The sequence below is a fragment of the Temnothorax curvispinosus genome, unplaced genomic scaffold (assembly GCF_003070985.1).
Source record: "Temnothorax curvispinosus isolate PA1 unplaced genomic scaffold, ASM307098v1 QBEX01015834.1, whole genome shotgun sequence".
NCBI lineage: Eukaryota > Metazoa > Arthropoda > Insecta > Hymenoptera > Formicidae > Temnothorax > Temnothorax curvispinosus.
Window position 1 is genome coordinate 1 of NW_020225614.1, and position 23,889 is coordinate 23,889.

Here is a 23,889-nt window from a genome sequence, read left to right on the forward strand (position 1 = left end):
ATGTTCTTTTAGTCTTCCTGATGTGCTACAAAAAAAGTAGAAACGAATCCACTAAACGGTTGCTGAGATATAACGATTTTAATTTTCACTGATTTTACACGTATTTTTATGGGAAGAGACGATTTTGACGGATAAAACAGCTAAAAAAATGTTGAAGGAGCGCTACCAATATTTTGAATTTTTTTGTACATCTAGTATACGAATAGATGAAACTATCTGTCAAGTTTCAATTGTCTTCACTACACCATTTTAAAGAAATAAATTAATAATTAATGATAATTAATTATTAAATAATAATTAATAACTAATTATTAATTTAATTAATAATTTGACGTTATAAAGTTGAAATCAGGGCATTTTTACTGCCAAAAGTTTAGGCTCATAAATTACAAAAATCGCAAATAATACTGGAAAAAACATTTGTAAAGTAAAAAAATACCTTTGTAGGAGTAAAAATAAGACTCCTACTATCTTGAGTATCTTACATCTAGATTTACTATGCGTTAGGCGTAGATATTCAAGTATTTCAAATTTCATGCACTTTTGTCTAAGATTGTACCAGTGATACATCCTTAAGCCCGGTGTCCACGATGCTAGAACTGTGTCCAAATTTCGGTTTAAGCCAATGAAACTGCTACTTTTCTGTAATGCTTGGTCTACAATGCGAGTCGTAAAGTCATGAGTCGTAAGAATTGACCAATCACAATCTAATTTGAGGAAAATAATCGACTGTGATTGGTCAATTCTTACGACTCACGACTTTACGACTCGCATTGTAGACCTAGCATAAGAACTGCAAGATGATTGGCTTAAATTGAAACTTGGACACAGTTCTAGCATCGTGGACACCGGGCTTAAGGGCATCCTATAGTGGTATGCACTAAGTGTACGTTAAACTGCACTTTAACTCGTATTTTATTTATTATAAATTTTTAAGTGTCGACAGGAGTAAGTTTAGCCAAATTAATTAACAAATCTCATTAAACTTATGCTCGTTTTAATCAGTAAGATCAGCCGCTACCTGGTACATAACCGGATTTTTCATTTTGACTCTTAAAAATTTATAATAAATAAAATACAGAGTTAAAGTGCAGTTTAAAATGCACTTAGTGCATAAAGTGCACCCAAGTGTACCTGAGTTCGGCCGTGACTTCTCTGTCGACTCTTAAGGGCAAAAATGCAAAATCGGGCTGTTTAGGGCACTACAGATGAGCTTACTGATTAAAAATATCCTAAATTGAATAAGATTCATTCGATATTTTGGCTAAATTCTTCTTATTCGTAATGCTTTTCGTAATAAAGGATTTAGCCAAAATATTGATTGAATCTTATTCAATTTAGGATATTTTTAATCAGTAAACTCATCTGTAGTGCCCTAAACAACCCGATTTTGCATTTTTGCCCTTAAAAATTTATAATAAATAAAATACGAGTTAAAGTGCAGTTTAACGTGCACTTAGCGCATAAAGTGCACTGCCAACTGCCCCGAGCATACTCTTTTCTTTATTACACCCATGATTATACTCATCTGTGATTATACCATGCCTGAAGCCTGAAGGGCCGATTTCAGCTAAAAATTTTCAGAGAAATACTAGAATTTACAGTAAGTTGTTAGTGAAGTTTATACAGGTTTCCATAATTTATATATACAATAAATAACAAAATAATCTGTTGCATCGCATACGTAATAATGTGTAAATATTAATTATTCAATAGACATTTGTTATCTAGTTTAATGAAAAATAATCTTGTTGTAGATTATGGAAACATCCCAGAGATCAGCAGAACCTTCTAAAATTGCCGAGGAAAGTGAAAACGTATGTATCTACAATTTTGTAAGATAGGAAATTATTTTTTCAATTATATCTGTTCATTGTCTGTACATTTATTTGACAAGTGAGAAAATATTTACTTATCTGTTGTCAAACATAACAAAACAAATGACTAACTGTCACAATCTTGTGTTGATATCTGCTTTAACTTTTATACTAATGTGTACCATTCATTTGTAAATCTATTTACAATTTCGTTACACACAGTGTGACGAGAGCATCAAGGGCTATGTAGAGCCTAGATTCGAGTGTCCTATTTGTCTAACATGGCTGCGTGATCCAGTTTTAACATCCTGCGGCCATAAGTTTTGTTCTCAGTGCATTTACACTTGGCTTAAGTAAGTTGTATCTCATTTAATCAAGATTTTTCATAGTTGTGTATAAGTTAACTGGTTAGTGTGAATTATCAGGAAAGAAGGTGCTTGCTGTCCAGTTGATAGTCAACCTTTGAAGTCTGAAAATCTTTTCCCAGATCTTTACACTACTAGAGAAATATCTCAGAAACGTACAAGCTGCATTTATCAACAATTTGGTTGTCAAGTAAAATTATCTCCTGTGGATATGGAAACACATATTACTCAATGCACTTATAAACAAGATCTTTCAGAGCCTCAAGGTATACTTTATATAATCAAAAATATAATTTGGTTCTAATTTTTCTTCAATATATTCTTATAATTGTCTGACAGTACAAAATAGCACTAATGCAATGTCTGTGGAGTCAAAGTTATGGGATCCACCTTTAAAAAATGGGATACAAGTTGGAGATAAGGAAGAACCTTCTCCCGATTGGCAACAATTACTCAAGTAATTTAAGTATGATTTTATAGATACTATGTTTATGTTTACTGAAATACATGTAGACGTTATAAACTTTCTTTCTAGAAATCTATATGAAAGGATAGTAGTTTTGGAACAGGAAAATCGGGAGCTCTCTATAACAGTGTCTAATCAGAAAAATCAGCTCGCAGCTATGTGCCTACGAAATTGTAATGGAGTTTACATATGGAGATTGAAATCCTTCCAAGAAAAACTCGAAGCTATGACCAACGACCCTTTAAAAATGTTTTATAGTCCAGGTTTTTATACAAGTCCTAATGGATATAAGATCTGTGCTAGGATTAATATATCATCCAAGGACCCCGATTATCTGTCCTTTGTTTTACATATTATGAAATCAGAAAATGATGATGCTTTGGACTGGCCATTTAATGGTACAATGTTCTTTGCATTAGTACATCCACAAGATTCGGAGAAAAATATATGTGAAATAACGTCGTCAAAACCAGATCTTGAAGCATTCCGAAAACCCACGTGCGAATTGAATAAACGTAGCTTTGGCTATACAGATTTTATACGTTTACGCGATGTAATCGATTTTCTGCAGAATGATACTTTAATTTTTAGAGTAGAAGTTCACCCAATATGTTTAAGATACATAGTGTAAATAATCTATTTATGTACTTTGTTTAAATATATTGTTACAACATTTTAATATTTTTATAGCAATTATATATAAATATAACACCAAATGTAGTAGCTTATGAACGAAAACGGCATGACATTATATATGTAAAACACGTAGTAATTTTTGCATCAAGCTTTATAAGTGTATTATTTGCTAAACTTGAAGAAACCAAAAAATTAATAAAATAGAAGTTTATAAAATATTTTAACATCGTATCTAATGTTTGTAAAAAAGTTAATTTTTTGTTAACTTTTTGATAGAACTTTTGTTGGAATCCTTAAAATTTGAAGCAAATTTTGTTATTATTAGTAAGTTAGAAATATACTTGATTTTTTATTATCAATTATATTTCTTTATTAATAAATTATTTTTTATTATATTTCACCTTAGACACATATATAATTTATGTTTTATACGTATATAATTTTTTTTATATATAAAATATATACATATAAAATTATATATTGTTTTATTTTATATACGTAAATAAGTAATTCATTGATTATGCACTTCTGTGCATAATTTGGACTGTTTTCTTGCGCACTTCGGGACGAATCTGAGCTATCAGATTGTGTTACCAGGGAAATGTCAACATTTGTAAGACTTGAGACACAAAAGGCAGTATGGCGCATTGCTAAAAACAAAGATTTAAAGTATAAAACAGTTGTCTTAAATGTATATATGTTTATTAACTTTAGCCAGAAAGTGGACTTGGTTTACAATCAATCCTTAATCTCTCATACTTGCATTCAATCCACGCATACACAAATATTCAAAAATCCTATTATAAATTATACCATTATATCTTATTGCACTATCTCCTAACCTCACAGCCTATCTTACAGCCTATTGACATTCTATATCTATCTTCTTTTTCTTTCGCATTCCTTTCCCTAACAACTTTCAACAATACCTCTGCTTTGGTGGTGTCCAATTTATCGTTCCAAAGTTTTTCCAATCTTTCCTTTCCTTACTATCTTTTCCTAATACAGTAAACCATTTCTTTGTCTCAATACAATCCTCTACGTAGTGTTTCATGTTATCCTTACCTTTGTTGCAAAAAATACACATCCGCTTCTCCTTTTCTAACCAATACCTATTACCTGATTCTAAGTTACCGCATCTTAAATTTAACAGAGCTCTGATACTATCCCCAAGGTCTTGCCTGTAAATTATCCATCCTTAAATAGCAGAGACCTTCCAAATCCTTGCTTAACTCCTTGTATCTCTTATTATACCTTGATTCTAAAATTCTATTTTCCTCTAACTGCCTCTGAACATCCTCATCTCTATTCCTCAGTTGTCTTAAATGTAAAAATGTATATAATAAAAATATGCAATATACATTACACAAACTTAGTAAAAATTTAACTACTCATACTACGCGTTAAACCTAAAAAAATATAAGTTTCTTAATAAAGTCCATTCCGTTTCATGCATGATGCGCATAATGCATAATTTATCCTTGTTTAATATTCAGAAAACAAGAAGGATAAATAATGCATTATGCTCATCATGCATGAAACGGAATCAACGGAATGCATTCATAGGCCGGTATTCATAATCACAGATCCGTTTGAAATAAGAATCGACTGTGAATACCGGCCATAGTTGCTGATCTTTGGTCGATGGAGCGGGGCCTAAATATCGAAGATGTTGGATACACGTCCCTCTCTGTCTATTGTAACTACCAGTCTGAACTTGCCGCTAGTAGTCCATGTTATGTATTATATAGTCAAAGGTATGTACATACATCATACTTATACTGCTTTTATACTGTACCTTTCTCATTATGATATTCACATACTTATATTATACAATTATAATAAAATCTACTTACTGTTATTACGAGTAATAAGTGTAAAACTTAATTTATATAATTCGGCAAAACACAAAACGAAGGAGGACGTGGCATGCTGACTTTTCGATAAGACGGCAGCGCGTAATGACTTTATTATTTATTTTATATACTTATATCTTTTTAAAATAGTCGCTTGTGCTAAAATAGTCAAAACTTGCTACAGCAAACACATAGATGAAAAGTGTTTCTTTATATTTATTTCGATCAAGTATATTCTCAAATTTTACATCCTATTTATCAATATAATTATTATCCCACATATTTGATTACGAAAATATTACTGATAATCGTATATCGATAACCGTTCGTTGCCAGCAGAAACTTATACTTGTGCGTTTTATATACATATATTTACACTATACATATTATACAGGGTGTCCCAAAACTCGCGGATACGGAGTACAGGACGCGATTCTTTATGCTAAAAAAAACTACTTTTTCCTTTAGCAAAATTGCGTCTGACAAGTAGTTTTTGTAGCAGAATAGGTTAAAGTTAACGAATAAGCGCTCTTGTTTATGGCTGCGTTTCGATATTCACTGCCACTTGCCAATACTGAAAATCTATAGTTTACGTCACGTATACTATAGATTTTCAGTACGGGCAGTGAATTAAGTGAATATCGAACTCACTTAGCCTATGTAGCGCTCCAGGGGCGCCGCACGCTTCTCAGTCGCTCGTACCTAGTCCTTGACCTTTTTCTGTATTGTATTGCTTAAAATATAATAAAAGTTAACAAAACAAAACAAAATAAAAATAATTTGTCAGAAAAACAAAAACTTGTCAGACGCATGAATTTTGCTAAAGGAAAAAGTTGTTTCTTTTACCGTAAAGAATTACGTCCGGTATTCCGTTTCCGAAAGTTTTGGAACGTCCTATATACTAGAATAATGAAAGGAATCGATTGTTGTAAAAAAACCAAAATTTAAAAAAAATTGATTGGATTCTGTGAATGACGTATTCAATTTTACAAAATTACAAATGTAAAAATTAATATTACTTCGATTCCTTTCATCATTATATATGTATAAAAGTATCAAGGTAAAGTCATCGAAAAGTGAATATCTTTACGAGATATTTCAAATTTTATATTAAAAATATCATGATAACATTTAAAATATCTCAGGAAATTTTTAACGAAAGAGTTTTAATTATTATAGTGTTTTGAAAACGTCTCGCTTTATAGCGAGGAGAATATGCGAAAAAAATAGGGAGTCTATTTAAAAAATTTAAGGTGACTATTTGTCCTGACTTTGGCAACGCCACCCTAGGTCACACTGATAAGATTAGTAAACAGATCTTTTGAAACCCTACAACTTTTGTATATAACATTTTTTCAGAAAACTATCTTTTCAAGATATACTGTCGTGCCGGTTTTTATATACACTTAGGCCGATATTATTCATAGTCGGTTCTTATATTTAAGACCATCTTAAGTACTTAAGTTATAATTTTAAGATGTCATTAACCAATCACAGAGCCGTATTAGCATCTTAAGATATTTTACTTAAGACGGTTTTGAAATAAGATCTGATTATGAATACCGGCCATAGTCTTCAAGATCGTCTTAAGTAATGTCTTAAGACGCTGATACGGCTCTGTGATTGGTTCATGACATATTAAGATTGAACTTAAGGGGATGCTGGAGCCGTAGCCGAACTCGATCGGCGTCGGTAAAGAAGATCGGCGAACTATATCTGTCCTTGTATAGGCAAAGATATAGACAAGGATAGCACGCTACATTGCACGCACACATACGCACGATGCACACCGACATTATACTTTTATATTACGCTTCCAAATCTTGATTTGGGGGGTTTATCGATGTTTTTCTTGTTGTGCAATTCGGGGGAACTTGTTTTCGCGTTCGTACCAATGGTATATCTCTTATATGAAATACATCTTGTGACGAGCTGACAGCTCGCCGCAACTCGAGACGCCATATTGGGATAAGAGTAGGATAAGGAAATCTGTACTTCCGTAATGTTTTCTCGTTTTCTATATAAAATCGGAGTTTCCCCGAATCATTAATGTATGTACTGCAATTCTGGAGAAGGATTTTTAATTCTGTCAAATTAATACGACGCTACGTGCCGACAAAAAATGTCGGTAAAACAGACAGCTCCAACATCCCCTTAAGACGGCTTAAATAACTATGAATACTGGCCTTAATTACTTTTTATATATACACTGTATATGTATATGTATATATATATATGTATATATATATGTAGGGTCCAGAGGTATGTTCCGGGACTGTTTACGTTTTTTGAAATGTACAGTCCTGGAATATAACGCATATATATGTAATCAGATTCAAAAAACTGTCCCGAAAATTGCCGTAGGACACGAATTTTTTTCAAAACAGTCCTGGAAACTGCCAAATGTCTCGGAATATACCGATATCAAAAATAAAAGTCCCGGAACATACTTCCGGACCTACATATATATAATTGTGTGTGTGTGTGTGTGTGTGTGTGTGCGCGCGCGCGCGCGCGCGTCTGTCTGCTGTGTGTGTGTGTGTGTGTGTGTGTGTGTAGGGTGTGCCATTTTAAAATGCCCCAGGTAAATATCTCGAAAAATATGGAAGATATGGAAAAACGTTTCAACAAAAGTTGTAAAATATCAAAAGGGCAAGACAAATAAGTAATGGTAAAACCAATTTTCGAAAAAAAAATGATTTTGTCAGATCACATAAAGGACATCCCCATTTTTTAAATAGAATTGTATGATTTTTTTTACATAATAGACTGATACATAATAGATTCTTTTAATTATTCTACATATAATATTCAAAAATGAATAGTTTACGAGATATTTCATATTTTATTTTGGCACATTTTGACATGAAATATAAAATATCTCGTAAACTATTCATTTTTTGATAACTGTATACAGGGTACCTTAATACTTTTATGTACAGAATAATATTATGAATTAATTAGTGTAAAAAAACACATTGTTGCTTTGCAAAAAAGACATGTAGTTGCATATTGGAAATTGCATAATTTTTTTGCAAAGCAACAATGTGTTTTTTTTTAATTCATCTTAATTATTATTCTGTACATAAACATATTTTCATTGTTGCAGTGACCTGAATTGTGGAACACTAAAAGTGGAACACTGAATCTAGCTATAAAGTGTATGAAAGGCTTTCTAAAGAGAAACATCACAGAGATTCGCTTTCTAAGCACAAGCTGCACAATTCGAGTAGACTCGTCATACATACAGTCATTCCGCATACGTGCAGTCTCTTAACGTTGAAGCATAAACGAAGAAATGGATATAAATATTATGCGCACCATTTTCATTTTTAAATCAGTAAACGCCATATTAATGGGATTATCGGGCAATTTCCTGGAACCTTATTTACCTGTATTGGTAAAACGTGCCTACCTCTATGGCAAATTTAGTGTAAGGACGCCTCACATAATAGCAACAAAGCTCGAAGTGCCAAAAAGGTAAATTAAAAAGTAACATGTATATTTTTTCACAAACATTAGATAATTGACTGTAATTTAATAATAATTTATATTGTTGAAGATATCAAGCTTAAAATATCAAACTGTGTGTGTATTCTTTCAACTAATAATTCATTTTTAATTACTTTAAAAATTTTTTAGGTGGTTTAGACATTTTTATATTTTTTGTGCACCACTACTAACTATTACTCTTTGCTTAGTTGTTTACAAATATCTTTATAATGCGAATGTACCTGAAATTGTGTTTACATTGTTAGACACATTATTAGGAACCTCAAGAAAACCATTAAGTATGTCTTTTTTTAAATATTTTTTGAATATATTTACTGAATATATTTATTAATTCTATAATTATTAACATAAAGGTATAGTTAGATAATTATTTTTTTTTAGTATCAGCAGAAGATGCAATTCTGGCTTTTGTGATATATAATATACATTGTTGGAAAAGGTTGTACGAGACATGTTATGTTAATGTATTTAGTGACCAGAAAATCCATATATCCGTTTATTTAATCGGATATATACATTACATTGGACTAATACTGTGTATAATAGGCGAATCTGAAGGATTTGTTAAAGGTACATCTTAAATAATTTGCAATTATTAAGTTTATTACTTTCTCTTATATCAATATATACATGAGTGTATGTATGTAATTTTTTTTCATAGGTTCGCATGCGAGTGTGAATCTGCACAAAGTGACAATTGTGAAACTAGTTTGTGCACTTATATGTTTATGGTCGTCATATATGCAATTAAAAATCAATTTTATTCTTGCAAATTTACGTAAAAATACGCATGGCGATGTTGTATCCCTTGGGTATAAAATACCATCTGATGGCCTATTTAAGTATATAGCAGGTCCATTGCAATTACAAGAGACACTTATATATTTAATGTTGTCTGTAATCCTTTGGCAAGCCTCTACATATCATTACGTTACTCTTTGGGTTATATTAAATCAGGTAAAAAATAGAAATCAATAAGCATATTTTTTTTAGAAAAAAAGAGGAAAAGTGAAGTATATAAATAATTCTTTTTAGGTGGAAAGTGCATTTTTGTCTCATCAGTGGTACCGTAAAACATTTAAAAATTATCCAAAAGAGAGAAAGATCATAATTCCTTATATATGGTAAAACTCTCCTATTAAAAAAATTTATATATAATTTATAGAAAATAATATTTAATAATTTTTATATTTATAATATACATATAAAATAATATGCATACTGAATAAACAGGTTTAATGAATCTTTGTCCTTATATATTAGTTTAAATACATATTTCAGTATACTACTTTTGTTTTATTGTATAATAGTATTAAACATGGATTTATTTGTATTACATACAGTGTAATGAATATAATACAACATTTATAACAATATAACTCTTTACTCTTCATTTGTAAAAAAAATCCTAGTTTTATATCAAACTGCCAAATATTTTTTACTCAAATGAAGAACTCATGAAGATGTTTTTTCTACACCTATTTAATTACTTGAACAGTAAACTGAAACAGACAAAATTATTCTTCCCTGAGATACAAATATAATGACAATTCTTATAAACATTCAAGTATGAAGCATGATGATATTGAAATTTTTTTAATTTTTCAAATATTATCATGCTTCAAAATATTAAATTCATTTATAATAATACATTAAAGATAAAAGATTTACAAACCTATATGGATAGCCTTGAGCTTTGTTTCTAAATATTGATAGAAGAAGACTAAAGAAAATTGCGACTAATCCCGCACCTATCACAGCTAGTATTTTGCGCTTCTTAATGTCTCCTTTACGAGCTGCAGCTTCAGTCATTAAAATCATTCCTAATACCACTGCTCCATCTTTTTATATGTAATTAAGGTCTATATCGCAAAATGTAAGAAACCCAGTTTACCTGTATCTTTAAATATGGGGCATTCCATGCCAAATCGACCTGGGTTTGACCCTCGAGATAATTTTTTATGTTATTAATCCAACTCTCACATGCACTGATTTTTTTTATAAAATAGATTTAGTTATAATTTTTTAAACCGACATATCGATAGCTACAATTTAAAAATCTGAAAAAATTCTCAAAAATCCTGTGTCAGATATCAAAATTTTTAAGCCTTAACACAAAGTGAACCGGCGTTCGCTTCTAATTTTTTCGAGCTTTTTTCGAGTTTAAAAAAAAATATTGAAAAAAATTAAAAGCAGACGTCAGTCCACTGTAAGCTGTTGCTTGAACATTTTTATATACAACACAGGATGTTTGAGAATTTTTTCAGATTTTTCCGACGTAATTTTTTTCATTATGGAAAATCGCTTCGAAACTAAATCAATTTTATAAAAAAAATCTAAAAAAAATCTGAGTGCATTTTTTCATAAAGTAATTTCTGAATATACCAAAAGGATACTCATGACCATAACAATATAGGTTTCCACTATAAACTGTCCTTGAGAAGATCCATGAATATAAGCTACATTGCCATTTGGTGATTTATGAAAAAAAGGTGGTCCTCTGATATGATTCCACATTTGTCCAGAAGTCATATTTATGGCGAAGAACTGGAAACGAGCAAATTATAAATATTTATTACAATTAATTACAATAAAAAAAAAGGAATCGAAGAAAAATATACTTACCAAAGCGCAGAATCCCCACAGATTTTTGTTGTAAATGAAATCTAAGTTGTTACGTCTGAGATACAGACCACCTCCTACAATAACTATGAGCATGCCTAATCCTACTGTACCAGAATAATTTGGTGGTCTAAATACTCTGATCTATAATCGACAATAAAATCACAGTATTGCACAAATGTGGTCAAATAACAGACATGTTATTTCACAGATATCAGCGTCACTTTAATATAACAAATGTGACATGAGGCAATGACTGTAACAGCATTACCTGAATATCTGTGCGTTCACCAATCCATTTCGCTATTGCTTCCGCACCAAATCCTACTCGCTGGATATCCATAGTATCGGCAGCTTTTGGTTTACCTTTGGGTGGAAAATGCATATATACTGGCGCAGTATTCAACTTCATCTATGATAAAAAAAGATTTTCGTATTAATTATGTCTTCTCACATCTTCTCCTTGTATTTTCTACTTACCAACCGAAAAACGTCGGATCCTTCGTCAAAATCGATAGAAGCGAAGAACAACTTGTTAGAGTACAATGGGGAATATCGGAAGGAATTAGCCACTATTGTAAATTCGTCGTTGGCATGCCTAAAATTACAATATAATTATTAAACACGTCCATTTCCTCAACGGCGACTTGTTCAAGTATAAACAGCTCACCTGCAAATCTGACATTGCCTTTGAGGCGCCATGGCGGTAAACATAACTATAACAGAATAATTCCTCGGAGGAGCTTTAATGTACTGTTTAAATTTCGAACCATTGAATTTCAGTACCGATTTCTTCATAGCCATCTCAGTCAGTTGCTGCACGCGCTCTGCCAAAGAGGTGCCTTGATTCTGCGAGAAAAGAATAACATTTCAGAGAGCCATTCTGGAAGCATATTGAGACTTAGCTGAAGTGGAGTAATAAATATAAAGATATTCGAGGAGCGCTCACGTTTTTCGTTCTGTATTGACAGACGACATAGCTTAAAACGGAAAGAAGGATCAGTGCGACGTGGAGTTTGTATCTCATCGTGAACCAGAGATTTGATACGCTGCGCGGAGACTCAACGGGACCGGGCACCTTACCGGCGACACATTAGCGGCCACTGGTGATCGTGATCGAGCGAGGGGCCGGCGAGGGCCACGATAAACACACTAGACGGTGGGTATGTACACGTGGCACTCGTCGCGCACGTATGTATGTACTCCGCGAATACGCGGGCAAGCTCAATCGAGGTTGGGACTCGGCGAGACACTAACAACGAATCAAACACGAGGAATCAGGAGAGTCAGGAACTGTCACTGAAAATATATGATACTGAAAGTTGGAATGTTGGAACTTGGAACCTGGAACCTGGAACGAGCGCTAGGCCTGCCTGTGCGATATGAGAAAGAGCATGTCAAGGTGTCTGGAGCAGCGCGCTGTCCTTGTCTTTGGCTTATTTGGTCTTCCAATCGGCCCGTGCTTCATCCCCACTCCATCCTCCCTACTCTTGACTACGCTGTAGACTAGACAAGGAGAAGAGAGGAACTTGGGATTTCTCTCTCATACCACTCGCCTACCGTGGATTTCTACCTCGTTCCAGTGTATATATACATATATTTCAATAGGAGCTGACCCGGCTGACCGTCTTTTCCTCCTGCCTCCTGCCGCGTTTACAACACGCGTTTTCGCTCGCAAACGTCGCATAGCTGATTATCGACGGCCGACGCGGAGGGAGCGCATGTATCGAGTGCACATTCTTGTGGCTCCGCGCTCATTGGCGCTTCGGTGGCGAATCGTCGCCGCGCTCGGGGTCAGGTAACCGCCGTTTCAAATTGAAATAACCGATCCGGCGAGGAGTCGGGCAGACTGGCAGCAGGCAGCAGGCAGAGTCAGGCAGAGTCGAGTGAGGGATCGCTGGCGACGCTGGCTGGAAAGACGCAGTGTTTGGCGCGATCGAACGTGGTCCGCGTGGTTTTGTCTTCGCGCGAGCGGGAGGCGCACGCGAACGGAACGACGACAACGGGAACACCTGTGCAACGGTCGTTCGACAGCGGCTCCTGATCGCGCCGATCGCGCATATTCCGCACCGGCGAACATCGCCCGGCAACGATTCTGTCGCGGCGAATCCGTCGGATCTCGTTCGTTGATTGAGTTGATTCCTGAGTACGCTGTACGGCAGGCAACTTCTACGTGCGTGAGCGCGCGCGACACGACGAAATGTCCTTCTCCAAGGCGAGGATACAGCGGTTCAACGAACTTGGAAGTGAGTTATTGTTTGTGTAGCGAGCACATATACTTACCTGTTGCACGTCCAACCAAATTCTCTGCTTCGTTGCCGATTTGTTTCCGCACCTCGGTGATCTCCTCGTTCGTCTCTATAGAGTCTCTACGTGCCTGTGCCGAGTGGTTTTGATGTATCTCCCGATTTTCGATTGCATCAGTACACACGACACGTCTTTTTTTTCACGGCTTTGCACACTTATCGATTATGTGTGTAACTATAATTGTATATACAGCCTGTGTTGTACTTATTAAGTAGAAGTAGGCCTATTCTTTTTAGCCGAAAACACTTGCATGGTTCATCTTTCCTCTTTTTCTTTTCACGGAGAGAAAAAGAGAAATGATGAACCGTGCAAGAAGACCTATTGTTGTAGCTTGCGAAATTTTGGAGTGGAGAAAAAGCTTTTGTCATAATGAAATTTAGCCAATACCTGCGTTAATTACATAAATAACACAAACTTCCGCAACGAATTTCTGTAAAACAAGCTGAAGATTCAGTGGGATTTGGGATTTGTCCTAATATGTTTATTGTTATTCCGTACAATTGCACGAGTGTGCTGTGTAGCTACGTAACGTAATGGCGGGAAAATCTTAACGCTCCGCATGAAACGTGGAGCTGGTGGAGCGTGGAGCTTTAACCGTCTCTCGCGCGCGCGCGCGCGCACGCCACACACAAATGCGTCTCGTATCTTGTATCTTATGTACTTTCTACTGTGCTCTCGATAGTGCCAGCTTTTTCATTATAAATAAGCTTGTTCATTGTGTATCTCGTTATAAAATGGTTATTCTACAGGAATTCATATTACTTTATTATAATTTTTTTATGATACTTTACATATTTATAATTTAAATCGGAAAATAGAAATATGATTAATAAAATCAATATAACTGCAAAGTGCTCATTTTTATAAAATATTCGTATCTTGTTTTCTCGTGCCTTTTACCGTGCATTTTGTATTTCCGCAAATAAAATATATTTCAAATAATCGCAAGTGATAAATTCTTTATAAATAAAGAATTATTTCTTTGTTTGATAAATTCTTCCTCGTCGCGTATATAAAACACACGCAACAATAATATTTATACATATAATAAATAATTATTCTGTTTAATTTCTTTTAATAATGTGAACAGATTTAAACAATTCCTTTCTTATACGTGATAGATGAATAAATAAGTTAAATAAATATATTTATTTTCTATACATAATTTTAAATCCATTACAAACTTTTATACTTTTTTCAATTTTATTTTACCCAATTAAGACAGTCCTCCGTATTTTACATTTGAAATTAGGAAGATAGGATATTTGCATTTAGTATTTTAGTACGCAAAAACTATATAAGCGTTTGTTTGTAATTATAATTATAATTGTAATTGTAATTATAATTAACCCTCAGCCCCTGCCCTTGTTTTCGACCAACGTAATTCCTGTCCATGGGTCGTTCGTGTTCTGAGCTTATTAAATAACAAATAACTTCAAAAATGATTTAAAAATCTGAAAAAATTTATAGAATGTCTTTGAACCTTATAGAATACGAAACAATACTTTAAAACAATAAAAAAATTGTAAATAACCATCTAAACAAATAAACTCGGGAAAAAATCGCTAAAAAAACGTAAAAAATAAAAAAAAATTATTTTTGGTTGAAATTGACGTAAAATAAAAAAAAATTTTTTTTAAATAGGAGCTGAAGAGTTCTTTAAGAAAAAAATTACGTCGATCTTATATTATTAAAAAATAGTATTTTTTTACAATTGAAAAATGAGTATTTTTGATGTCGTTAGATTTATGAAAAAAGGGAATAAAAATAAGATAATCATGTGATATTTGTTTTAAATTGCGTATTTATAGAAAATATAAAAGAACAGTGAAAGTATGATAAAAGTTTGTATTTTTATACTTTATGATTAATAACAATCCCGGCATACACATAAGCGATGTTCCTCATATGAGGGAACAATCTTACAATTAATTATCTTATATATTTAATTTAAACACTTATCTAACTTCTTTTGATGTTATTTTTCTTAAAAATCCACAAAAACAATTTTTTGCGCAAAAATAACAAGTTTTGAGACCCTGCGTTTGACACACGTAGCCTCTGTGCGAGTCATTCGTGTCCCTTCGAGATTTGTAATCTCCAATGCTCGCGGCTGTACTAGCGGAATCTAACGAAGTTTTTCCTTGAAGTAACTACTACAAATGGCGTCACCTCTTTTGAGGTGAGGTTTCAAGATATTACAGGTAATTTTGGCCTGACACAAATGACCCATGGATAGGGGCTGATGGTTAATACAATTAATGAAGTGTAAGACCAAAAATAAGATATCAGAATTAAAAAATAAATGTAAAATCCAACCCTAGAATATAGTATTTCGTGTACAACACAAATATTAGGAATGGATATTCGCGTTCCTGTCTTTCATCTCATACTTTTCTCAATTACATATATTTTATCAGTGACCAGTCACTAAATTATTTTATTATGGATGTTCCTCGAGGTTTTTTGATGTACGATGATTGTCAAAATTATTATTCTTGCCACACTTACATTTGCTCCTTGTAGCTTCCTTATCCCATTGTGTACGTAGCTGTTCAAGTAAAAGGTAGGCGTAATATTTTATTCGTTATTCCCTATATCTTATCTTTGCTGCGTCTGCCCTTTAAATTTCTCATATATTGATCCTGCCCCCTCTCCCTCTTACCCCTATAGAAGAAAGAGCGCGGTAGACAATAAAAGACGTTTTATCGCGTATGAACGCGATGGGGAACGTTGCTGGCTACACCTGGTTATTCTACCCCATAGAGATGTGTCCCTTGCATTCAGAACAGCTGTCTTTCCCATTTGCGCCTGCTTCTCCCCATGCACGATACCGTTGCTCCAAAAGGAAGTCTTATTTAGTCGCACCGTCTTACCTCTTCTTTGTCGTTGCGACGCAATGCGCGAGTCCCATCGATATATTGCGCAATATTTAAGAATAGGCTGTATTTAAGATCTTCGTACCCTATAATAGAACAAAAGTGAATTAACAAGAATTCGTTTGATCTACTAATCTTCATTAGAAGAATATTAGTACTTCGGGATTTATTTATTTTTCGTTTCAGGATTTATCTATTTTAATTCTTGTTTCATCATTTTTCGATAGATCCATAATTTTTTCGTAATTAGGAATTTGAAAAATTACGATTATAAACGTGGCATATTTCCTTCTATTCACTAAAATGTGATTTAATAGCAAAATTACGTCGATATATTAATAATGATAATTGTGATAGAAAAAAGAACCGCGATCTAGATATTTTGCATGTTATTTTAATTTACTGACGTATGCACGTGATTTCACAGGTGACGCACCTCCACCAGGCGCTTATGATCCGAAATTTGACAGTAAGGTGAAAGGATCCGTTATTGAGAAGTCCGATAGGTTTTTAGATAATAAAAGTACAAGCAGCGCGGAATGCAGTGCCTCTACCGCATCAATAAAAAGCAATGCGACGACTCCCCTTTTCCGAATGGTAAGAATACTAAGAATTGTCGCAAATTCTGTCGCCGATTACGTCAATTGCAATATTTGAGAAATATTTGAAAAAAGATTTGATAAAAAAGAAAGATTTGTTTATTATTATTGTGGAATAATGAAGTGTAGAATTGGCTTTATATCAATTATGGTTTAAATTAATCTGTGAACGCACAGCATTTTTTTCGAAATGATTATCCGTGTTACATTTGTTTTTTGACTAAATAAAGTGGCAATACAGATTTAAATGGAAATATAAAAATATGTGCTAGCTTTTTTAAAAAGTACACTATTTAACAAATAACGTTTTTTTAGCATAAGAATGAGAATAATTATTTCCCATAGTTTTTTTGGACATCGAATACAAACCTGTTTACCAAATTGCTCTATTACGTCACAATTTTGAGAAATTTGCAGTTAAAGTTGCAAAACTACTGGGAAATGATTATTCTCATTCTTGTGCATTTTTTTGTTGAACAGTGTTATTGTTACCGTCAAAAAATATTAGTAAAATCGAATATATCATTAAATTATGTAAGATATTATATTTTTACGCAGCCTCAACCACCATTGAAACGATTGGTCACGAAATCGACGGGGTTGACTTATCCCAAATTAAAAACTGCGCAATTAATCAAAGTTCAAAGCATGAAATATGAATCCAATCAGCAACTTGCGGATCTTCAAGTAGAATGTTCGAACAAGGATAAGACTATACAGGAACATGAGAAGCACATCGAGGATATGAAAGATGAGATACAGAAATTGGAAGCCGAATTGGAGGAGCTGCGTAAGAAACAAAATGAAATAGAAACGCAACATATGAAAGATATAGAAACAATGGTTAATATAATATTTCTTAATAGAAATTTTATTTATTATCGGCCAGTGTCATTAATACATTATGTTTTTAAAATATTTTTAATTTGCAGGCTAAGTTGCAACAGGATGTAATAAATAACCATGATGATAAACATCAGGCAGAATTGCAGGTACTTCGCTCTCAATTATTAGAAATGACCAAGGAAAAAGAGCAAGAGATTTCAACGCGAAAAGTAATAGAAACGGAACTCAGAAGTCGTGCGGCTGAACTATCGAAAAGAATAACAACACTGGAAGCTGAGTTGTCTGCAAAGAAAGAAGAGAACAGAACAAAGGTAAATTAAATTATTTCATCTTAGACGTGTGAAGTAAATTGCTGTATTAACAAAGTTACATTCTCTTATGTTTCGTTTGTTTAACAGATTGAAGCTCTTGAAACGCGCATTGGAGAATTGTTAAACAAATTGGAAAAAACTAAACAGGATCACGATATGGAAATAGGATTATTACAAAAAGAAAAATGTCAACTCGATGTCTGTGTCACGAATTTAACTCAAGAACAATCTGATCTTGAATCTAAATTGGAAATGAGGCAGAACAAAATTGCGGAACTTGAAGCTCAATTATCTGCTCTGCAGTGTGAATTACATGAACTTAAAACGCAATACGGAAAGCTTGCCAACAATTACCTTGATAAATTTTCTGATTTTGCTAACAAACACGAGGAAGAAATTAAACATATAAAAAATGACTTTCAAAAAGAAAAAGCCGAGTTCTTGATAGAAAATGAAATTTATAAGACACGCGCATCAAAAATGGAAACAAAAGCAAATGAAATGGAAGAAAAAAATTATTCCCTTACGGAAGAATTGAAAAATCTTCAAAGATATCATAAAGATGTGCGTGCCCCATGTCATCCCATATTTTTTATTTTATTTACAATTATGTATATACTTTATGTATATATTTATCATGCATAATTACATGAAAATACAGAAAATAATTATATGTACATATAGATGTATATAGGACATTTAGAGGAAATTATGACAAAGTTATAAAGGATTTTGTATAGAACAATTTTTGTTAAGTAATCCATGTCCAGCCACATGTCTTTAAGGCGTTAAGTATTTTTTGTCTGGTAAGCGCGTTTGCCGAACTTGTGCCTTGATTTGTTATGTGGGAATATCAAATATATGTCAAAAATTTGGCATACACGATCAAGTGGCTCAACATTCGAAATAAAGTTCGTTAAAGAGATTAATGAACGCACACACATGTGACATAATCTACAGTATTTCTTCGAAAAGATGAGTTGATCATTGCATCACAATAATCTTTTGCAGGTTGCCAAATATTTATTGTAATAAAACAAGAAATAAACAAAATTAAAAAACATACGATTTTTTATTCTACTTAATTTTATAAAAATTAAGTAGGCATTTAACGAAGTTGAAAACTGACACCTTTAAGCGCTTTAAGGACACGGGTTACTTAACAGAAATTGTCCAATTTAACCAGACTTACTTTTTTTTTTAATTTGTCAACTTTCTAGGAATATCCTTTATGTATGTATGTGTACTAAAAATGAACGATATCTTAAATAATTTTTTATCTTTTCCTGTTCATGCTTTAGGTGACTCAACGTTTACAAGAAGCTCAAAATGAATTAGAAGTTTCAAATGAGAGACATACCATTATGATAGAAAAATATAAAAGGGACTTGAATGATATGACAAATATGCACACGAAAAACACATTAAAACTGGAGAAAGTATTAGAAGATGCTGCAGATGAATATTTAAAAGAATTGGAAAATGTACGGTGATACATATATTTTTTTGTTTTAATTATAACAGCCATATTTTTATAATGCATTTTTCTGACAATAATTCATATATATATATATATATATATATATATATATATATATATATACATATATAAATTTTATACAGTTTACCAAGGCGAAAGATAAAGAAATAGAAGAATTAAAACAAGCTTGCGCTAAGAAAATTGAAGAGGAAACCGAGCGGATAATGAAGAATGCCCAGAAAATAATCGAAAAAGCGGAGGCTGATAAACAAGACGTAGTAGTAGCATGTCGCACCGAGAGCAAGAAACAGGTGAAAAAAACGATTGTTGAATGTGATGCGAAAGTAAGCAGGTTACATATGCGTAGATTGTCAAACATCACAGACTAATTATTCGTTTTCTGTAAAAGTTTGTGTGAACGTACAGACACTACATCTTCCCTGAGTTCCGTAAAGTTCATATGTGAGTATTCTATATAGTAAACGTTTACTATAGAAAATGCGCGCATATGTGTTTTACGGAACCCAGGGCTTATACAGATTGTTATGAAATGTAATTCATTCTGTAGATGTTTCTCTGTCAATGCTGTCTTTTATATTTCCCTATATATGTTCTTTGTGATGTTTGAGAATTTTTGTTGCAATGGAACAATGTATTCACAGATATTAAAATGGGACCTTTTTCTTAGGTCAGCGCCATGGTCGAAGAAGCGCGAAATACCGTGGAAGAGGAGATGCGACTTGCTAACGACAGATATAAAACATGTTTGCTTCGCATGGAAGTAGAGCGTGCTGCATTAGACGAAAAACTTTCGCAAAGAGATGCTGAAATCACGAAACTTTCCATGACACTCGAGACACTTAGATCATCCGCGGAAACACAGGTAACTATCGTGATGTTAATGTTAATAACATTATACATAATATAATCTTATCATGTTATAAATTGTGACTTTTAGGAAAGTTTTAGTCAAAGTTTGCAACATGAGCTGGATAAAGCAGAAAGCGAATTGGCGGACAAAAAACAAGAATTGAGAGCTTTAAAAGATCATATTAGAACAGAAGCGGCCGAAATGGTTGCTAGGAAGAAAAGGTTGTTATCAGCAAATTTTATTTCCGTAAAGCTTGAACTTTCACCTACTTTACCTTATTGAGCGACTATTTTAATTATTTTAAATATTTAGATTTGAGCTAATTATGGCTGAAAATCAAGCATCCGTTGCTGCACTTGCTAATCGATTGGCTCAAAGCAACGCTGAAGTGGAAAGATTACAGTATGAAGTCAAATGTAGTGAAAATTGCATACGCGAACACAAGGAACTGCTTAGTGCGATGCGTACCAACTCACAATTGGTGCACGAACAAGTTCACTCTTTCATGAGAGAGTTAGATGCTCACAGAGATTTAGTAGATCAGCATCAATCTGGTAATTTGTCTCAATTTGATTCGATAAAATCTCTCTTTGAGGCAAAAATCGAAAATCTAAAAGAGAAAGCCGCAAAGGAAATTTCAAGACTTGAGGATGACACTAGACTGAAATCTGTATTAAATAATGAGGTAATGTTATGCATGTCATTGCAGTTGTTTTTAGATTACACTTTGTAATTTATGAAAATAAGATTTTTCTAAAAATTGATTGTTTAATTTGGTTTATTGTGTTTCAATCGTAGTTGAAAACACAACTCGATGAAATGTCTAAAAGTATCAGTGAGGCACAAGGAGCAATACTCATATTGGAAGAACAAAATGACGCTAGAGAAATCGACATTTCACGGATGGAGTTAGCAAATAACAAACTTTTGGAGGAATTAAAGAGTCGCGACAAAGCGTTAGAAGAAAGTAAGCGATTACTTCAAGATCAAGCAATGCAGCATAAAATTATTCTAGACGAAGTAAGTTCGAATATAATATTAAAATAAATTGTGAGTGAATTATTGACAAATTTGTGCATAATTATTAATTAACATATGTGCGAAACATTTATAGACAACTTGTCGAATAGAAGGCCTTTCTAAAAAAGCTAAGCAATGCGAAGAAATAGAAAAAACTGCAAAGGTAATATTTTTTTTATTACTAGAATTTATTATAACGTAAAATTGTAAAGAAATATTATCGAAGAGTAAAAATGTCTTGTTACAGGAAACCGCTTTATTATTAGAGCAAGAACGAATAAAATGGAAATCTTTGGAAAATGAACTTAGGCAGCAGCTCAAAAAGGAAATAACAGAACGTGAAGAAGTTGAACAGTGAGTGTAATATAGTATTGAAATTCTTTTTATTACAAATTTGAAAAATAATGGTTATTTTATTTTGTAGAAAGGCCACCAAATATGCAGCATTGAATGAGGAACTTAAGAAGACTAACGCGGGAATTATTGAACAATACGCTGACGTAATCGGGCATCAGAATCCTAAGCAAAAGATCAAACATGTTATTCGGCTAAAAGACAAAAACCTCGAGTTGGAACAGGTGTGTGGCATCGTCCCGCTTTTTGTAATTTTTGTGATATCCTTTTTGGCTTTTTGCTTTCTTTCTGTACTATATCATTAAACATTTTTAATAGAATTATCATGATATTGTTAAAAGTATACAAAAATATCTGTACATAATTTCTTAATTTGGGCGTTCAGGCCTTTTTTAGGCCTGATAAGTAATGCGATTGTTGTACAATTGTAACAAAATTCTGGTTCATGTATATTCTTATCATGTAAATAATGTTGGCGTTCCGTTTCGGAGAATATGCCAAGAACTTCACAAAAAGGAGACTCAACTGTATATTATTTTTTAAATTGTTTTATTGAATGGATTTTATAGAAATAAATATTTTTATCCTTAAGCAAATCTAAATTGCGTTTTTATTTATCCAATAGAGCTCACGATCAATGTTTTTTATAACTATTAATAAGTATTATGACATATTTTTTTCTTTGTATCCTTGATTGAAAATGATTTTTTTTTTAGGAATTGCAAACCAAGACCAGATTAGTGGAACAACAACAAAAGACCATAGAAAAGTTAAAAGCAGAAGAAAAGAGATCTCATTGGAAAGGCAAGGAAAATATAGGAATGGTACATTCGACCCCTATTTCGTCTCCGCACAAAACATTGACGCCATTAAGAGATCGAAACGATTAATCTCAAGCAATAGTTCAATAGCTTATTTTCTTAAATTATTAATCTAGATTGTGCAGACATTCGAATCGACTCGTGCTCAAATAATTTCCTACAGAACTAGAAAAACAATTGCCGCGATGGTTATTAACTTTACCTGTGTTGTTAAAAAAAGAGAATATATAAAACTTAAAGAGAAGAAAAATGTATATTTTTTATAAAAATTACAAAATTATTATTGTTGATACTGTTAATTTTGCCATTATATATTTCAATCATAAATGAAGCAGATATACTGTCGACAGCACGTTATAAAAAATATTTGTAATGTATTTTACATTTTATGTAATTTGTATATGATACCATGACATATTATATTTTATGCGCGGTTATTGTGTACGAACGGATTATTATTATTATTAGTATATAAAAATTTGGTACAATATACATACCTTTTTATAGTTTCAATAAATGGCCTATCCAAAATTACTTTTGACGTGTGACAATGTATTTTATTTTCAGACTCTAGTACAATACAATTCTTTTTCATTACAGTTTTCTGAAGAAACGAGTTTCTCCTGTATATTACAAGAGCGAACGTCTTGGATTTAATTATTCAAACAAGATATAAAATTAATTTCTTTTTCAATAAAGCCCCTTGCACAATGCCAGGCAACAGGCAATAGGAACAGGAAATAAGCAAAAAATCGTTAATTACAACCTAAAAAATTCGAATGCTATGATTCGGTTGGCAACAGGCAAAGGCACCTAGAATTTTCAACGTGACGAAAACTCTGTGTTTATTGTCTGTGTCACTGTTTATTCTGCATTTATACATGCATGATTTCTGATTTCTATTTCCTGTTCCTATTGCCTGTTGCCTGGCATTGTGCAAGGGGCTTTAAACAATCTAAATACTTTAGCCATCGAACATTGGCCCCCTGAAATAGTATTAGCATCAGGCCCTGAAAAGTCACCATCCGTCTCCTGAGTCGATTCTGTATTTTGAGACAAGGTGAAAATTACAAAAGTGAACAGATTTACTAGATTTCGACAAATAAAATTTTAGATTCTCTAGTAA

The 23,889-nt window shown here is 32.9% G+C and overlaps 4 protein-coding genes across 6 annotated transcripts; 3 read left to right on the top strand and 1 right to left on the bottom strand.

Moving 5' to 3' along the window:
* The first annotated feature begins 1,510 nt into the window (after positions 1 to 1,510).
* Positions 1,511 to 3,327, top strand: LOC112466086 (TNF receptor-associated factor 6-A). Its single transcript, XM_025033976.1, has 6 exons — positions 1,511 to 1,603; positions 1,758 to 1,817; positions 2,040 to 2,170; positions 2,243 to 2,448; positions 2,522 to 2,639; positions 2,718 to 3,327. The coding sequence occupies exons 2-6, from the start codon at positions 1,761 to 1,763 to the stop codon at positions 3,277 to 3,279; spliced, it is 1,074 nt and encodes a 357-aa protein (XP_024889744.1). The 5' UTR covers positions 1,511 to 1,603; positions 1,758 to 1,760; the 3' UTR covers positions 3,280 to 3,327.
* Positions 3,328 to 4,871: 1,544 nt separating this feature from the next.
* On the top strand, positions 4,872 to 9,865 carry LOC112466088 (polyprenol reductase). Its single transcript, XM_025033979.1, has 6 exons — positions 4,872 to 5,041; positions 8,250 to 8,620; positions 8,783 to 8,931; positions 9,035 to 9,223; positions 9,315 to 9,610; positions 9,689 to 9,865. The coding sequence occupies exons 2-6, from the start codon at positions 8,439 to 8,441 to the stop codon at positions 9,779 to 9,781; spliced, it is 909 nt and encodes a 302-aa protein (XP_024889747.1). The 5' UTR covers positions 4,872 to 5,041; positions 8,250 to 8,438; the 3' UTR covers positions 9,782 to 9,865.
* Positions 9,866 to 10,027: 162 nt separating this feature from the next.
* On the bottom strand, positions 10,028 to 12,555 carry LOC112466087 (tumor suppressor candidate 3). 2 transcript variants are annotated; one of them, XM_025033978.1, is made up of 8 exons: positions 12,225 to 12,316; positions 11,946 to 12,158; positions 11,756 to 11,873; positions 11,547 to 11,687; positions 11,279 to 11,419; positions 11,050 to 11,200; positions 10,329 to 10,494; positions 10,028 to 10,155 (listed from the first exon to the last, which is right to left on the bottom strand). In XM_025033978.1, the coding sequence occupies exons 2-8, from the start codon at positions 12,077 to 12,079 to the stop codon at positions 10,140 to 10,142; spliced, it is 867 nt and encodes a 288-aa protein (XP_024889746.1). In that variant the 5' UTR covers positions 12,080 to 12,158; positions 12,225 to 12,316; the 3' UTR covers positions 10,028 to 10,139. The 2 variants fall into 2 exon arrangements, with proteins under 2 accessions (XP_024889746.1, XP_024889745.1); XM_025033977.1 differs by having other exon boundaries at positions 10,029 to 10,155; positions 11,946 to 12,124; positions 12,225 to 12,555.
* Positions 12,556 to 12,840: 285 nt separating this feature from the next.
* On the top strand, positions 12,841 to 23,216 carry LOC112466085 (hyaluronan mediated motility receptor-like). 2 transcript variants are annotated; one of them, XM_025033973.1, is made up of 15 exons: positions 12,841 to 13,521; positions 16,889 to 17,058; positions 17,619 to 17,903; positions 17,993 to 18,217; positions 18,305 to 18,781; positions 19,519 to 19,701; positions 19,841 to 20,041; positions 20,386 to 20,580; positions 20,656 to 20,789; positions 20,881 to 21,253; positions 21,367 to 21,588; positions 21,683 to 21,751; positions 21,836 to 21,942; positions 22,013 to 22,166; positions 22,659 to 23,216. In XM_025033973.1, exons 1-15 carry the CDS (start codon positions 13,476 to 13,478, stop codon positions 22,830 to 22,832), a joined length of 3,015 nt encoding a protein of 1,004 aa, XP_024889741.1. In that variant the 5' UTR covers positions 12,841 to 13,475; the 3' UTR covers positions 22,833 to 23,216. The 2 variants fall into 2 exon arrangements, with proteins under 2 accessions (XP_024889741.1, XP_024889742.1); XM_025033974.1 differs by having other exon boundaries at positions 19,841 to 20,008.
* Positions 23,217 to 23,889: the final 673 nt, after the last annotated feature.

What these genes read in the sequence shown, in the direction of transcription:
- LOC112466086 (XM_025033976.1), top strand. Translation starts at nt 1,761, where the DNA reads ATGGAAACATCCCAGAGATCAGCAGAACCTTCTAAAATTGCCGAGGAA. An exon ending in AGATCTTTCAGAGCCTCAAG is followed by an intron (nt 2,449 to 2,521) that starts GTATACTTTATA and finishes ATTGTCTGACAG; the next exon opens with TACAAAATAGCACTAATGCA. An exon ending in GATTGGCAACAATTACTCAA is followed by an intron (nt 2,640 to 2,717) that starts GTAATTTAAGTA and finishes CTTTCTTTCTAG; the next exon opens with AAATCTATATGAAAGGATAG.
- LOC112466088 (XM_025033979.1), top strand. Translation starts at nt 8,439, where the DNA reads ATGGATATAAATATTATGCGCACCATTTTCATTTTTAAATCAGTAAAC. An exon ending in AAGCTCGAAGTGCCAAAAAG is followed by an intron (nt 8,621 to 8,782) that starts GTAAATTAAAAA and finishes AAAATTTTTTAG; the next exon opens with GTGGTTTAGACATTTTTATA. An exon ending in ATCTGAAGGATTTGTTAAAG is followed by an intron (nt 9,224 to 9,314) that starts GTACATCTTAAA and finishes TTTTTTTCATAG; the next exon opens with GTTCGCATGCGAGTGTGAAT.
- LOC112466087 (XM_025033977.1), bottom strand. Translation starts at nt 12,302, where the DNA reads ATGAGATACAAACTCCACGTCGCACTGATCCTTCTTTCCGTTTTAAGC. An exon ending in AGGCAATGTCAGATTTGCAG is followed by an intron (nt 11,874 to 11,945) that starts GTGAGCTGTTTA and finishes TTGTAATTTTAG; the next exon opens with GCATGCCAACGACGAATTTA. An exon ending in CTATATTGTTATGGTCATGA is followed by an intron (nt 10,495 to 11,049) that starts GTATCCTTTTGG and finishes ACATATAAAAAG; the next exon opens with ATGGAGCAGTGGTATTAGGA.
- LOC112466085 (XM_025033973.1), top strand. Translation starts at nt 13,476, where the DNA reads ATGTCCTTCTCCAAGGCGAGGATACAGCGGTTCAACGAACTTGGAA. An exon ending in AATCTGTATTAAATAATGAG is followed by an intron (nt 21,254 to 21,366) that starts GTAATGTTATGC and finishes TTTCAATCGTAG; the next exon opens with TTGAAAACACAACTCGATGA. An exon ending in GAACGTGAAGAAGTTGAACA is followed by an intron (nt 21,943 to 22,012) that starts GTGAGTGTAATA and finishes TTTATTTTGTAG; the next exon opens with AAAGGCCACCAAATATGCAG.